This window comes from Pleurodeles waltl, chromosome 7 (genome assembly GCF_031143425.1).
Source record: "Pleurodeles waltl isolate 20211129_DDA chromosome 7, aPleWal1.hap1.20221129, whole genome shotgun sequence".
In the NCBI taxonomy this organism is placed as follows: Eukaryota; Metazoa; Chordata; class Amphibia; order Caudata; family Salamandridae; genus Pleurodeles; species Pleurodeles waltl.
In genome coordinates this window covers 580,424,937-580,439,261 of record NC_090446.1, presented here as the reverse complement: position 1 = coordinate 580,439,261, position 14,325 = coordinate 580,424,937, and the positions used below count along the sequence as shown (strand labels likewise).

Sequence of the window (14,325 nt, the reverse complement as noted above, 5' to 3'; positions counted from 1 at the left end):
AACTGCCATAGGAATTTTATGTCACACATGATTCATGTCCATAGTCTGTAATATTATGAATAGTATTAGATGTATGGCTAGTGGGGGTGTTGTGACTAGGTATTTATGGATCCCTGGCCCCGTCTGGCCTTTATGAGCAAACCTCATGTCTATCGTTGTACTCCCTCATCAGTAGAATGGAGGCTAAGAGACAAGAGTGCGTAGATGATCTGATCTATACCTGTAGAATGGATTACCAGATGTAACCTAATTCAAGCACACAGAAGATTCTTTGTGGCATGATCCATTTCAAACCCTTGAAGACAAAAGTGTGGCTCTTGCTCTGCAGCAGAATTTCCCATTTATTTTACGTAAGAGTTAATCAGGAGAGAGCCTCTGCAAAGGCACTTCCTTCTGAAGGCAAAAATCCACTCAACAGCTTTAATTTGAGAAAGACGTTCTGATCGCTCTATAAATCTGACAGAAAGAAAGTGCTAGAGCAAACATGGGTGCCTCCCTACTGTGAAGTAGGATGGTGCCAGAGAGAATCCAAAGATAGGACGGATCTGGCATGTCAAGCTAAAAATCACATTTCATAATCAAGTGGTGTTCCAATTAATGAACCAATCTCTACTGTGCCCTCCCAAGATAAAAAGCCTCTCTGCCACTCCAATAAAAGTCTTTTGTACAAGGGAAAAATGCCTCAGGCAAAATGGTCACAGAAGCACCACTGTAACTACTTCGATAACAGTGAAAAGATTGCTTCCAACTTTTTTGCAGCCACAGGACAAATTTTGTTATGGTCAACTTCAAAGGGCAATTGTTGGAAACAAGTTCACTGTCCTCTCTGACAAGAACTGTTGCACTTGGAAGAGCTACAGACAATGCTAATTCTACCAAAGGCACGAGGGCTCTGTTCATTATATGCTAATTATCTGTCTATCGAGTTCAGCTACTCGAGATGTGGTGGGCATACATCAGAATAGATATTGTTTTGCTTGTGCTTTGCAGTGGCAACCCGTAGCCTACACAAATAATCTCAGTTACAGTGAAAGATTTCCCTATCTGTCTATTCATGGAACCAGCTTCTTTACACAGAACAAGGAGAGGGGATGGGGGGAGAGAGTGTGTTTATCGCTCAGTGTGGATACAGTATGCTGGAACTGGTCACTGAGTGAGGGTCTGAGCACAGAGAACGCGCTGCTCCGCTCTGATTGGGTGGATGTATGTACATGTCTTGTACAGAGTTAACACTGATTGCTCTCACTCAGGTAATGTATTATTGGTACTGTAGAGTAAGTGGCAACCTCACAAACTGTTTACACATTTGTTATCAAGAAGGCATGAATACGATTGAACCAATGTGCACAGAAAATGATCTCAACAAATCATTTGTGTAGAGGTTAAGCAATTAGAAAGGTAACACAAAGTCTCACACATGTCCCTTTTTTGTGGCTGGCAGGCCCATGATTAATGAGTTGTCAGTGCAGTGTCATGATGATACCACGCTTGGGTGTCATTCATATTGTGTCTTAACTAAGTGCATGATGCACAGTCTTAAATGTGTACAAAGCTGGCAAATGTCGTTTCCAGAACCTTCTTGGCTTCTGAAAGCAACCTATTTCACCACCACACAAGTGATTTTTTTTGCAGCTTTTCTCAGGCTGGCAGGGCTGGAAGCTGCCCTCCCAATTAATGTGGACTCAGCATGAACAGACATTTTGGGACTGTGCTCTGTGAGAACATCAATATTAGGTTCACATACAGCCAATGCTTAGGTAACTGCCAAGATCCCTTTGATCCTGCTTCTGCTATGGAACACCTTGTCTAGCTTCAGCGAACGACTGCAGCTTCCTTCTTTAGCTCTGCTCTTTGCTTGAGAATCGTGGAAAGATTTTCAAGCTGTATCACACCTCAACCTGTGGACTTTGTGTCAGGGACACTGTCAGAGTTTGGCACAAGGTTAGGTAACCGGGGATTTGGCAGAGATCCTCCTGAGCACGGGACAAGGCTAGGGGGTTCTCTCCCTGCAGGGATACAGGAGTTTAGGAGAAGAGGTTTAACATGTCAAGGAAAGAACCTGAAAGATAGGAAGAAAAATAGAGCAGAAACTGAGGACTGGCAGATTGGAACAGGCTGTGATCAGGATACTGGACATGAAGTGAGAAACTTGCAAAGGCAAACTAGAAAGATAAACAGTACAAAATGGCACAAGTCGGGACACACACAAACTATAACGTTTTGCATGCTCCTTGGATAGTGGTGTCCCTGTGAGAGGGAAAAATCGTATAAAAAGCCAAGGAGCAGTTACTCACTGTTGTCCTGCTCTGTAGAATTTGTATGATTTCCTTGTGGTTTTCCTCTGGTGAGGGGGACAATGGAGCAAACCCACTGGAAGTACTCCATGTTGGTTTTGTCAACATCAAATTTGCACGCTCGTAGGGAACACCCAGAATGTACCTTCTTCTGTAGGAGGATATACTTCCACCTCAGTCCCAGCTTTGCAATGACTGGTGACAGTGGCAGTATGGTTACAACCCAAAAGCACATGTCTTTTCACATTTACTCATACAGAGAGACTGCGATGTGTTCTTCACCACAACAAAAATCCATCTAGCCCACCTAAATGGAGTTCTTGATCAAGTCTGGAACATGGAGAAGGATGCATGTGTGGGAGGGTTGTGTAGTTCACACTTGGGATAGTGAATTCTAGAGCCCATTTGAACCTAGTACTGTACATGATGATAGTCTTCTTAACGTAAAATGGTGATGTCCATTTTCAGTCATACTACCATACACACATCATTTTTTTTTCACCTCCTTGAAACTGTACTACCTTATGTGGAGGGTAGGTCTCCGACCTATTCCTAAGCAGGGAGTGTCTTTCCCCTGCCATGTCTGAAACTCATCCATTGCTTGTTTCTTGTGCTGCAACCACCTTCTTTAGCAAAGGGAGCATATGCTAGGCTGTGTCCACGTCCAATGGACATCCCATCTCAGACCAGTCAAAACTAGTCAGATTGAAGGCTCTGAGCTCACAAGACAGCAGAATGTGGTAAGGAAGAAGGAAATACTCCTCCAGAAACAGAGGCCCTACAGAGCTTATGCATGATGGGGAGACCCTCTTTGCCTCCAACACCCTGCTCTGACCATCAGACGGAATATAAGAACTAGACTCCTCAAACAATATTGGGGATCTTCCATTCCCTCACCTGTATACAGAGTAGGCCTGCACACCAGTGTTGGGGTAAACAACAGACTAGAAGTACAATCTGTGTGTGGGTCCCACTGTCACTACAGACTTGGCCTATGTCTGCAGATACGCCTTGTTGCTGTAACCCGTGTCAGAATGAGCTTTTCTGCTTGCATAAAGGATTGGACTGCACCTGCCAGGTGGAGCCGACTGACTGATGAGGAGAACTGCATATGTTCCAACAAACTGAAAGACCCAAATAAGGACATATGTGTGGATTAATTTCAACCTTGAACCACGATGTTGGCACAACTCAACTGCCCAGAAGATGGCAAGAACCAGGCAAGAATATCATCTGGGCAAAGGAGCTGTAACATTCCTTGTTGTCAACACAAAGGTTAGCCTAAGCCATCTTGGACTCATCCAGAGCCTTGTACTCCCCAATTTCAGCTCCAGAAGAACCAGAAATTAGATGGCCTTCATGCCACCATTCAAATTATCTTCTGCACCTATTGACATTTACAGTAATGTTTAAGACGCAACCCTGAAGGTCCAGGTCCTAATTGGTCCTGATGGACTAGTGACCCATGGCTGGCTGCCCCAGCCATCAGATAAACGTGAACAGAACCAGAGAATTATATGACACAGGGCACTTAAGCAATGATGTACTGTGTGACCCACCTAGTGAGTATTGACTTGCTTGTGCATCTCAGTTAAATTTATAATTATTACTTATATTAGGATAACCAGTGAGGCCTAAGCAGCTGCTTAGCTCCTATGACACCTGGAACTGTGTCCCTAACCAGATTTCTGGACCAATCAGCATTTTGCTCCCAAGATACTGCAGAACACAAGAGATGTTGCTGGGTAGATCCCTATTTGTTTGGTTGGTGGGTTTTGTCAGAATTCCTATTTTGAGAGGGGACACATTTTATTCTATCTTTGCTACCACTGTGGTACCCAAGGTTGTCCAGAATTAGAGTTAAGTCTAAGTCCCAGCATCTGCATTCCTGGTTCTGCTTTCAGATCTTTCTAAATTCTCTTGTTAAAGACCAAGGAACTATGTGCTCCCATACAGCTGTTATCGAAAATCAAGCACATTGCTCTAAGATGCTACGATAATGGTTCAGTGTTGTCGCAGCCCCAGAAATTACTAGCAACTTCTGTTTTTTGCTTATATTATAATTTTACTGGCCTGTTAAATACTTCTCTTTTTCCAAATAAAGTTCAGACTATACATTGAGGTTGTTGAGTGTTTTTTATTTTTTTATTTTACCAAGTCATACTGAATCTCCGTTTCTAACCACCTCAACCTCCTGGAGAAGGGTTTGACCACTCACCCTCGCTACTCTGAGAGGGTAAAATTCATAACGAGTACACTGGCTATTGGAGTGCAGCTGTATTTTAGCCCTCTGAGACTGATGGCAGTGCCTCCACAGAATACCAAATAAAACCACTAACTCAGCTTTGCAAACACAGTCTACGACCTGTGAAAAAAGGCTCCCAAGTCCCTTTGGCAAAGTTCTGGGTAGAAAGTGTGATGAGGAAGACAACATGTGAACAGTTGAACATACTTCACAATACCAATAACTGTGCACGTGTTAACTGCAGAATGAACTGTTGATCCAAGAGAAACCAGATGAGGCTGGCCTACCTGAAAATCAGCATAAACACAAACCCTAGAATCCAACAAAGAGACTGGTGGTGCATTAAGTGCTTGTGGTAGAAGCAGAACAGTAGTAAACTGTTAATTGATTTACGGTTAGTTGTTTGCGGAGAACTTGGAAAACAAATATTAAGGAAAGAAAAGACGACAGCTGAGAAATAATTTTTAGGTTGCCAACCAGGAGACAGAGAAGTTAAACAAAGGGGAATATGATGAATTTAAAGCTACAAGCTTGTTGTTATTTTGGGAACTGTCAGTTTTTGACAGTCACAATGTGCCTACTGCAGAGATCTTTACTACAGCTATGTTTTATCTTATGCTTGCAAGCTCAATCTGTTCCAGCGATTACAGGTGGCGGTTATCAGCACTCATAATTAGGAACTCCAACTTATTTTCCACCTGATTTTCACCAAAAGCAAAAGTTAAGGCAGAAACGGGAGAGAGAGAAGGAAAAAGAGAAAAACAGTGACAAATGGAGAGCATAGGGATTGAAAAAAACATGCAAGAATGAGATAAACAAAACAGAAAATGTGCAGAGGTACAAGAAGGAGCCATGAGGTGTAATCAAGATTAGGCAGCCTGGTATTCGGCAACCTCTGCATTTGGCAGCATCAGTGGCTGGCTACTTAAGAAACCTTGTAGGACCATGAAAGCGTATTTAGCTTCAATTATTTGGTAATGTTTTCAAATTAAGTACTAAGCACCAGTTTTCAGTTTTGGTGAGGATGCCGGATACATTTCTGTGCACCAGTCTACAAATATTCCGTACTTCATTAGAGTTCTAGGTTTAACATGGGAAGAGATCGACATAAAGTAAACAAAGGGAGAGGCAGGGAAGGAGAGAGGCAACCAAACTAAGAAGCATACAACAAACAAGCAGTGGCAAAGCCAATAGCTCTCTGCAATGCGAGAGCTATTGGCTTTGTCAGTGTCATTTAGCTATGTTGTATAGCAGCATGGCTGAAGGTCGTGGAAAAAATCGTTATGATGGGGGAGTTCTGGCTGCATCATAGCACTTTAGTCTGGTAGGAAGGATGGGACACAATACAGATGATGGGGCAAACAACACAACAAGGGAGGGGGTCGAGGGAAGTGGGAGAGAAGGTTAAAAAGCGATATGATGGGACCAGCTGTCCGCCAACTGTGTTCTTCCTCCTTCCCATTCAAAGCTGTGCTATGCATCACTTGAGTACAGAAACTGCATATGCGGACAGCAGTTCTTTGATAATTGTTGGTGAGCCACGTTGTCCTGCACCACATAGACCCACTTGGACAGGGAATGTGACTGTTCGCACAGGAATTGTGCTTTCCACATTCCCCTACTTCCCTCAGGTCTGTGGAGACTCGAAGAGCTGACAGAAGGCAGAAAAAAAGCGAAAAATCCACTGCCACGCTTAGACATCCAAAGACCATGTGAGGTTGGGGGGGGGGGGGGGGGAGAGGGGGGGAGGAAGGGGGAAACATAGGGGAAGCAGGCACTTCTCCTGGTAACGTAACAACAATGCGAAACTACTTTTATTTCCCACTGTTACATCATAGAAGTAAATTTCAAGCAGGTTACTCATATTAAAGGCTTCCAATAGAAGCCATACATAACGAAGAATTTAAAAACAGGAATAAATGAAGACGATACACAAACGTGTAAGAGGGGGCGTGGCCAAGGACATCAAGATGGCGGTCGTGCTCCAAAAGTGCTCTGGATCCCTCTGTCATCATCGACAGCCATTGGTTCCCTGTGACCTGATCCGTGCCCCACACTGTCCCCTGATCTCCCCTTGCACTTTTTCTGCTCTTCAAACGGCGAGGTGGCTTAATTTGCTGGCTCCCACAGCGCAACATGAAGGCCTGTGCTGACTGATTGATGGTCGCTGCCCCGGTGCAGATAAAAGTGGCAGCTGAGAGAGGGGTCATATAGCGGCATCCCCGCAGAAGTCTCTGGACAGTGGCTGCCCTGGGGATCTCCCCTCCTCTTACCTGTTGCTCCTTGTTCTGCCCATTGCTCTCAGCCTGCAGCCTGGACCCGAAGCCTGCAGCCCGGACTCTGGGCAGGGCAGAGGGGTCCCCTTTTAATAAATAATTTGTACGGGGCCCCTCCTCCCAGTTCAATTATTACATACTGCCGACTGAGGGGCATGGGACATTGACGAACCTTACTCCGGCCCTCTTGCTGTTTTACATGGGCGAGGGGTGGCCTGCAGAGCCAGTGATGTGGTGGTGAGCATAACAGGCCTACCTGGCTAAGCTACATGGCTTTGGATAGGGCTTGACACCTGAAAGCGCAAGTCCGTGTTCCGCAGTAACTTAACCTCTGGGAAGGCAAAACTCCCCTTAGGGCCCTGGAGAGTGGCCATCCTGACAATAATACAGTTGTCGGCCACATGCAAGAACCCTTTGCTCGCTCTTGGCATGCCCCTTCACTGAAGTACTGACTTTGTGAGGACTCAAATGCTGCTCAACAACTGCTATGGCCGCTTTGGGCCTGATTTATTCTACCAGCCGCCTCGCTTCAACATAGGTGTTCAGCCTTACCCCTCCATTGTTGCGGATGTTGCCTTCCAATGACTATCACACAATGCTCAAAGCCACCTTTAGAGTTTTCCACCAATCTCTGAATTACAAGCCTAAAGCTCTGCAACATGAATCCCGTCCTCTGCGGAACGGTGATGTTCCTGTGGCACTCCTCCCTTTTGGAGGCACAATGAGGACTTGTGTGCCTAGCAACAACCTCAACACCTTCATCGTATCTGGTTGCTCGAGCCTAGCTGCCCTCCCCTGCAGTCTCCTCTACAGCTCACAAGAAGGTCAAGGAGTCTGGTCCTCTGAGGACCTGACACTCATCGGCTAGACTGAGTCCTTCCTTATCCAGCAAGCGAGCCCCCCTGGCTGCTCGTGCTGCTGCTGCATCATGGTAAGCAGGTCAAAGCCTTTGGGAAATGAGGTCTTACGCCATGGGCAAAGACAAATCAGCCTGTTCAATGACCTCGTAAACCTGCATGAAGCAATACACCACTGGATTCACTACTGGCACTGCTGATGAATGCGCAGTGAGGAAAGCTTCTTCCTCCCCGGCGATCTCAACACAATCCTTCAAGCAATTCAATCTGCTCAAACTAGAGTGGGAAACAAAATTGGCTGGGTACAAGAGGATGTTGCCTTATTCCATCAGGATCTCTGCAACAAGAATCACAGAGGCTGGATCCAGGCTCTCCATGGTGGGGAATGACATTGCAACCCTCAAATCCCAAGTGACAAGCTTCCTCCCACACACAATAGAACTACATTGCCGCACTGAAGATGCTGAGAATCGGTCCTAGTGCAACAAGGTGGGAGTGATTGACAATCCTGAAGGTACTGAACCACAGCAAGTTGCTGAATTCTTGGAAACAAGGACAAAAACCTGGATGCTAACTGATCATCTATTGCCTTGGTTTACAGTCAAGCGAGCTCATCGAGCCCTGACCCCCAAGCCACCTCCAGGTGCACCTCCTAGGCCAATGATAGCCCGTATCCTTAACTTTCATGATAGAGATGCAATTCTTCAGGAGGCCCGCTCTCGTCTGGAGCTCTGCTGTGGTGATACCAAGGTCCTCCTCTTCCTCCCCAACTACACCTGCGGCATCCATCAATGCGGACATTCTGATACAGAAGTTAAGCAGATACTAAGGGTGATGAGCCTCCAAAATCGCCTCCTCTTTCCCACCCAGCGTGGAGTTGTCTATGGAAACAAAACTCATTTCTTCAAAACCCCTGAGAGCATCTGACAATGGGTCACGGAAGAACTTCCCCTCTGGGACCATAGAAAGATACCCCTTACGAGTTTCTGTCCTTCAAACTTCTGATGCCACTGTGCCAAAACCCAAACCACAACACAATCGGATCTGATCACAGAAGCAGAAGCAGAACTTTAATCTGCACTCCAAATCCTCGCAATCTCCTCAAGTTTGAGAAGGCACTCCGTCCCCACCGCCGGCCTTTCGGATCCAGAGTGCGAAGGAGCATCGATCAAACTGTGACAGCTTCCTAAATGAAGCACTATCCGCACCAACGAACTGTAGCAATGACTCTGATCTCTCCCGAAGCCCTACACTATGACTTTCATGCTACATACCATCTTTGGGGCAAAGAATATCCCTAACTGAACTTTATCAACTGTGACTTGATGGCTGACACATATCCTTAGTAAAGAAGGGGCCCACCACTCCCTTTGATTTTGTGTATTGTTTCCTTTCTCACGTTTTTCTTGTGGGGGCGACAGATGCTTCCTAAGTGGAAGTATGGGGTGTGTTAGGATGTTTTTTAAAGTTTATTTTGTTACCAGTTTGGACTTGATCATACATTGGTTTCTTTGGCTCTATCTGCACTCAGGCGTACACCTCTTTCACAACTCACGATACATCCTATGTTACACCGAGTGGTACACGCTTCTGTCTCGTATCATTTGCTGGATGCATAGAGGTGATGTACAACTACTTATCCTGCCTCTCTAGAATCTTCAGCACTCCCACTATGCCAGCCTTCCAAGCCCTGTACTGGGAGGTTATCAGTCCTTTAGACCATGTGAAGCATACGGCTGCCCTCCCTTTCACACACTTGCGATCTCCTGATGTCCTACTACACCAAGAGACCCACCTCCTAGGTAGTCACTGTCCCTTCTTGGCCCATAAAGGCTACAATAGAGTTTTCCATGCAGGGTATATTCGGGGATCTAGAGGAGTGCCCATATTACTGTGTCAGTCCTTTCCTATGAGTCTCCTGAGAAGTGAGGGACCCTCAAGGTCACTTTTTGGACCTTACCGGAACGCTTGAAGGGTGCACCATCAATTTGGTGAGCGTAAATGCTTGTCTAGCAGCCCCCAACACCTTTTTCACAACCTTTCTAAGCACCTCCTCGACCTCCCAAAGAGGTGAATTTAATGGAGACCTTGTACCTGATACTGGCATCTCGGGCCGCCCTCTGTATCTCTGCGCACAGGAGCTTGTCACCTTCCTGGCTCTGCTACTTCACTTGCACCTCTAGCGCCTGGATACCCACACGAGTGACAAGCCGCGCTTAACAAATACTTGATTGATTGACATGTGGTGGGCATGGCACCAGAGATATTTGCAATTCACACACACACATCTACAGCACATCACACTCCTTCTCGAATAGATCTTGTTTTTATGCCTACTCTTGACTGCAGCACCATCACCCAGGTTTAAATTCTCCCCACAGGCATCTCTGACCATGCCCCAGTTCACCTTCACCTTCTCCCCTCCAAAGATAACTCACGCCCTATGTGGTGCCTCAGTGCGTGGTATTTGCAAGACAAATCCTACGCTCAAGCCCTTGGCTCGGAACATCAGGCTTATTTCAGTGGCAACTGCAGCTCGGTCTCCTCAGTTGGCACCCTCTGTGCTGCCATTAAAGCAACCTTGCAAGGATTTGCTAAAGGATACCTTTGTATATGTGAGAGAGCGAGCTCACTTCATATCACCCAGCTAGAGGCCTGTGCCTCTACATTGCAGCAGATCCAAATGACAACACAGCCAGGCAGCTTCGCCTCCAATGAGACAAAATACACCACCAGTCTCTTGAAACTGTCAAACATCTACAGCATGCCACAACTGCCAAAATATATGGATGGGGGACAAGAACGGTAAAGATCTTTACTGGCTCACCTCCCCCACCATCAAACGACCAGGGTCGCACGTCAAATCATTGATGGCCAGGGTAATAGATTACACACCCTGACAGAGGTGGCGCGGGCCTTTGCCCACTACTACTGCAAACTGTATGCGGACCCTCCTAAAGAGGAAGCGGACTATCCTACACACTTCCTATCTGACTTATCCCTCCCCCCGACTATCCCAGATGTTGGGCGAACCTTTCACTGCCAAAGAAACAGCCACCGTCCTGTCTGAAAGGCCTCTGGGAAAACCCCAGCCTTGATGGCTTTCCTACTAAATACTATGCTACCTTTAGAGATATTCTGCTCTGCCCACTGCTGGCCCTCTATAATGAGGTCAGGCAAAAGGGTGCCTTCCCACAAGAATTAGATACAGTCACAATCGCAGTGATTACAAAACAACCCCCCTCCACCTCCTGTGCAGCTTATAGGCCAATCTCCTTCATCAATGTTGAGGTCTTCACCACCATGCTAGTCTAGTCAGTATTAGTGCATGCTGGGCTGGGACCCCGTTTTCAAGGGCTGGCCGAAGCCCTTTGTTCCAACCCTACAGTGCGGGTACAAATTAACGGGGTTCTTTTGCATGCTTTCTCCATCAGGTTAGGCAGAGAACCAGACAGGGCTGCCTCCTATTCCCCAACCCCCTTTTTTCCACACTGGTGATCGAGCCATTAGCACTTCTGATCTGCAGCAGTGCCCTGAAAGGAGGCTGGAACTGGGAGAAGGACAAATAGGACCACATTGCCTTATATGCAGAAAATGTCCTTCTCTACCTGGCAAACCAAGTGTCGGGCCACTGAATGAACTGCTCCAAATCAGTGCTGATGCCTTTGGTCCCATCCCAGGACTCCTTGACTGTCTGAATGAAATTCCTATCCATGGTCTTAGCTTCAAATACCTAGGCATCTGGGTCACACTTCACCCTGATCTTGCCTGGACTGTAAACTTTGAATCCCTGGCAAGAAAGGCCAGACATGATCTTGTTAAATGGCAATCTCCTCCTTTAAATGTAATGGGCTGTATCGATCTATACAAAATGATGATCCTGCCAAGATTCCTATATGTATTTCAAAATACCCCATTTACTAAACCACAGTCATAGTTTTGTGTCTAGGACAGGATCAAAACCTCATTTTTGTAGCATGGCTCCAGACCCCGTCTCCCCCTCAAAAATTGCCAGCGTGCTCCACGCAATGGGGGCCTAGGGATGACCAACTTGTATTTATATTACCTGACCTTCCATCTTCTTGTGATTTATGACTGGTTTAATGGAGGCTGGTCGGATCCCACCTATCAATTAGAGTTGTCCCTTATGGGGATCTCTCGAATCCTAGCCATGTTATACGGCTCACCGATCCCCCAAGACACTGACCCTGTCATCTAAGCAGTCCTATTGACCTGGAGAGCTGCCCTGTGCCACACTCACTGGGTAAATAAACTCACACAGCAAACACCCCTCTGACATGCCACCTGGGTTCGTGAAACTATGATGCTATAGGGCATTGAGAAATGTGACCTCATTGGACTCTCACAATTAGGTGATGTATGTTCAGAAACACACATGCAATCATTTCAATATCTTCAACGTACTTACGCACTCACAACTACACAATTTCATAAATACCTTCAACTACGACATGCTATCCATTCCCATGTCTCCCGCACTGGCCCTCTTCCAGAATTCAACCAACTAGAGGTCAAACTACTTATGGGGGCAGTACGCATAGGAGGGATATCCCAAATCTACTGGACGCTGATCATTAGTACCCCGGGTAACCTGGACCATCTCAGAACTCAGTGGGAGAACTACATAGGCCCCTTTGATGAGGACTGGAAGGACGCTCTGATGGCACCAAGGTTTATGCCCATTTCCTCCCATCTGTGCCGGATTCAAACATTTTACTTATACTGTGCTTATCTTTCGCCTCTCATACTCCACCGTGCAAACCTTCTACCTCAGCAAGTTTGTCCCTGCTGTGGCAGTGCCCTGCTGACTTCTACCATATGATTTGAATGTGCCCCCAGATTCACAACTATTAGTCTGCTATAGAGGGTGATCTTTCTGAAGTGTTTGGGGGTGGGGTAAGGGGAAGAGTTCCACTATCTCCTCTGATGATCATGTTGTGGGTTCTGGATGGAGCTGGAAATACGAGAGCTGGCCCTACTGATTGCCAAGCGAGACACTGAGACATTGCAGCTCACTGGACAGCCCTGACCTGCTCACCCTCTCCCAATGGCCCCAAGGTGTTGACTGGTGTGTCCAACAGGAAAAACGAGTCTACGAGGCTCAGGCTAACCTGTAAACATGGTCGAGTGTGGGGGAAATGGTTGGGACGGAATAGATGTGGTATCTCGTGCTAATGTATCTTATCACTTGATGACTGAGTTGTGCTCACTTTTTACGAACAGTAATAGTTCTGCCTAACATGCCTGCCTGTACAATCTTTTGTCTTTTCACTATGAAAAACTCAATAAAATCTGCTTATAAAAAAAAACATGCGCAGGAGTCATACAAAATGTGAAGAAGATACAAAAGCCTGTGAAAAAGTGCATGAAAGAATGTGTAAGGCATGTCATGCAGGAACTGACGGCAAACAGGTAAAAAGGGAGAGGGGCATAGAGAGTCAACAAATGGGCACCAGTACTGGAAGACAGACAGGTGACGGAGCACAGAACATTCAAGAATGTGTGAAGGAGCCCTCTCACAACATACCTACTATCAAACCCGGAGGAGTCATGAGAGGTGCTGTAATTGAGTGGTGTTGGGGGTGGGGAGGCGAATTTCCCATCATTTAAGGTATAGTAGTTTTGTATATTGTATTGGTACTGATACTATGGTATTCCATCCCACTAGCAAATATATGCTTTGGGACACTGGTGATCTTATGGTTGAAGAATTACTCACAGGTGATGTGTATTGTACTACTTAAAAAAAATGAATAAAAAAATATATGGAGGAGTTTACGGTTGAAGAAATGATAGTATCATGCATTGACAAATGACATAAGGCATATTTCACATATGAAGGATGTCAAATAGGAACGTATGAATACTTGGTGCTATTTGCAGTGCTAGATGCAGCAATCACCTTTAAGGATCCAGGTAAGTGTGGCTGCTGCCACTGTGGCCGACTCATCACCAACACCAACCCCACGGAGCATTGCCTGAGTCGCCAAAGTCCCAGTGACGCTGCTTGCAAAGGCCTAAAGAAGGGGAAAAATAAGATGGATCAACAGAAAACGAGACTTTAATCAACTCAAGAGGAATTCAATGCATGCCTCTCTCAGAGTCCTTAATAGTTCCTCCCATTCACTCAAAGAAAGGCCTTAATGGTGTCTTTCGTGAACTCTTCAGAGACCTCCAGCAAACCCTCAATGAACCCACACTGAGTAAGGTTTCTATGGTTCAGCTCCCTGCCTCCAGAAGAGGGCTCAATTATTTCTCATCTGCCCCTTCAGAGACGCTTACATGGTTTCCCGTACACTCCCTCCTCAAAATTAAGAGCCCTGGCTGTTTCACATTTCCTTATAAAGAAACTTCGGTCGTTCCTCCCAGGGTCCTTAATATCTCCTATTAACTTCTGGAACGGCCTAATGGTTCCATAATTCTGCAATAAAGACGTTTTTTGCAATTTTTTCAGACACACTTTTGATTCCTATTCTAGGTTTCCTTAATGCTCTGCAAGGACACCTCAGTAGTATGCCCTGTTGAGAAGGATCAGAGTTATCCCCCAGAACCAATCCATAGAGGTCTCTATAATTTAAACTATCTGCCCTTGAGAGTGAGGCCTTTGATAATAACGACATCACTCATAATGT

The 14,325-nt window shown here is 46.0% G+C and overlaps 1 protein-coding gene across 2 annotated transcripts in view; it reads right to left on the bottom strand.

Moving 5' to 3' along the window:
• RUSF1 (RUS family member 1) overlaps positions 1-14,325 on the bottom strand; it is a 140,288-nt gene that overhangs the window by 88,857 nt on the left and 37,106 nt on the right. For both annotated transcript variants that reach the window (XM_069244398.1, XM_069244399.1), the window contains exon 4: positions 13,596-13,710. In XM_069244398.1, coding sequence (XP_069100499.1) covers positions 13,596-13,710 — 115 coding nt within the window. The remainder of the gene's footprint in view (positions 1-13,595; positions 13,711-14,325) is intronic.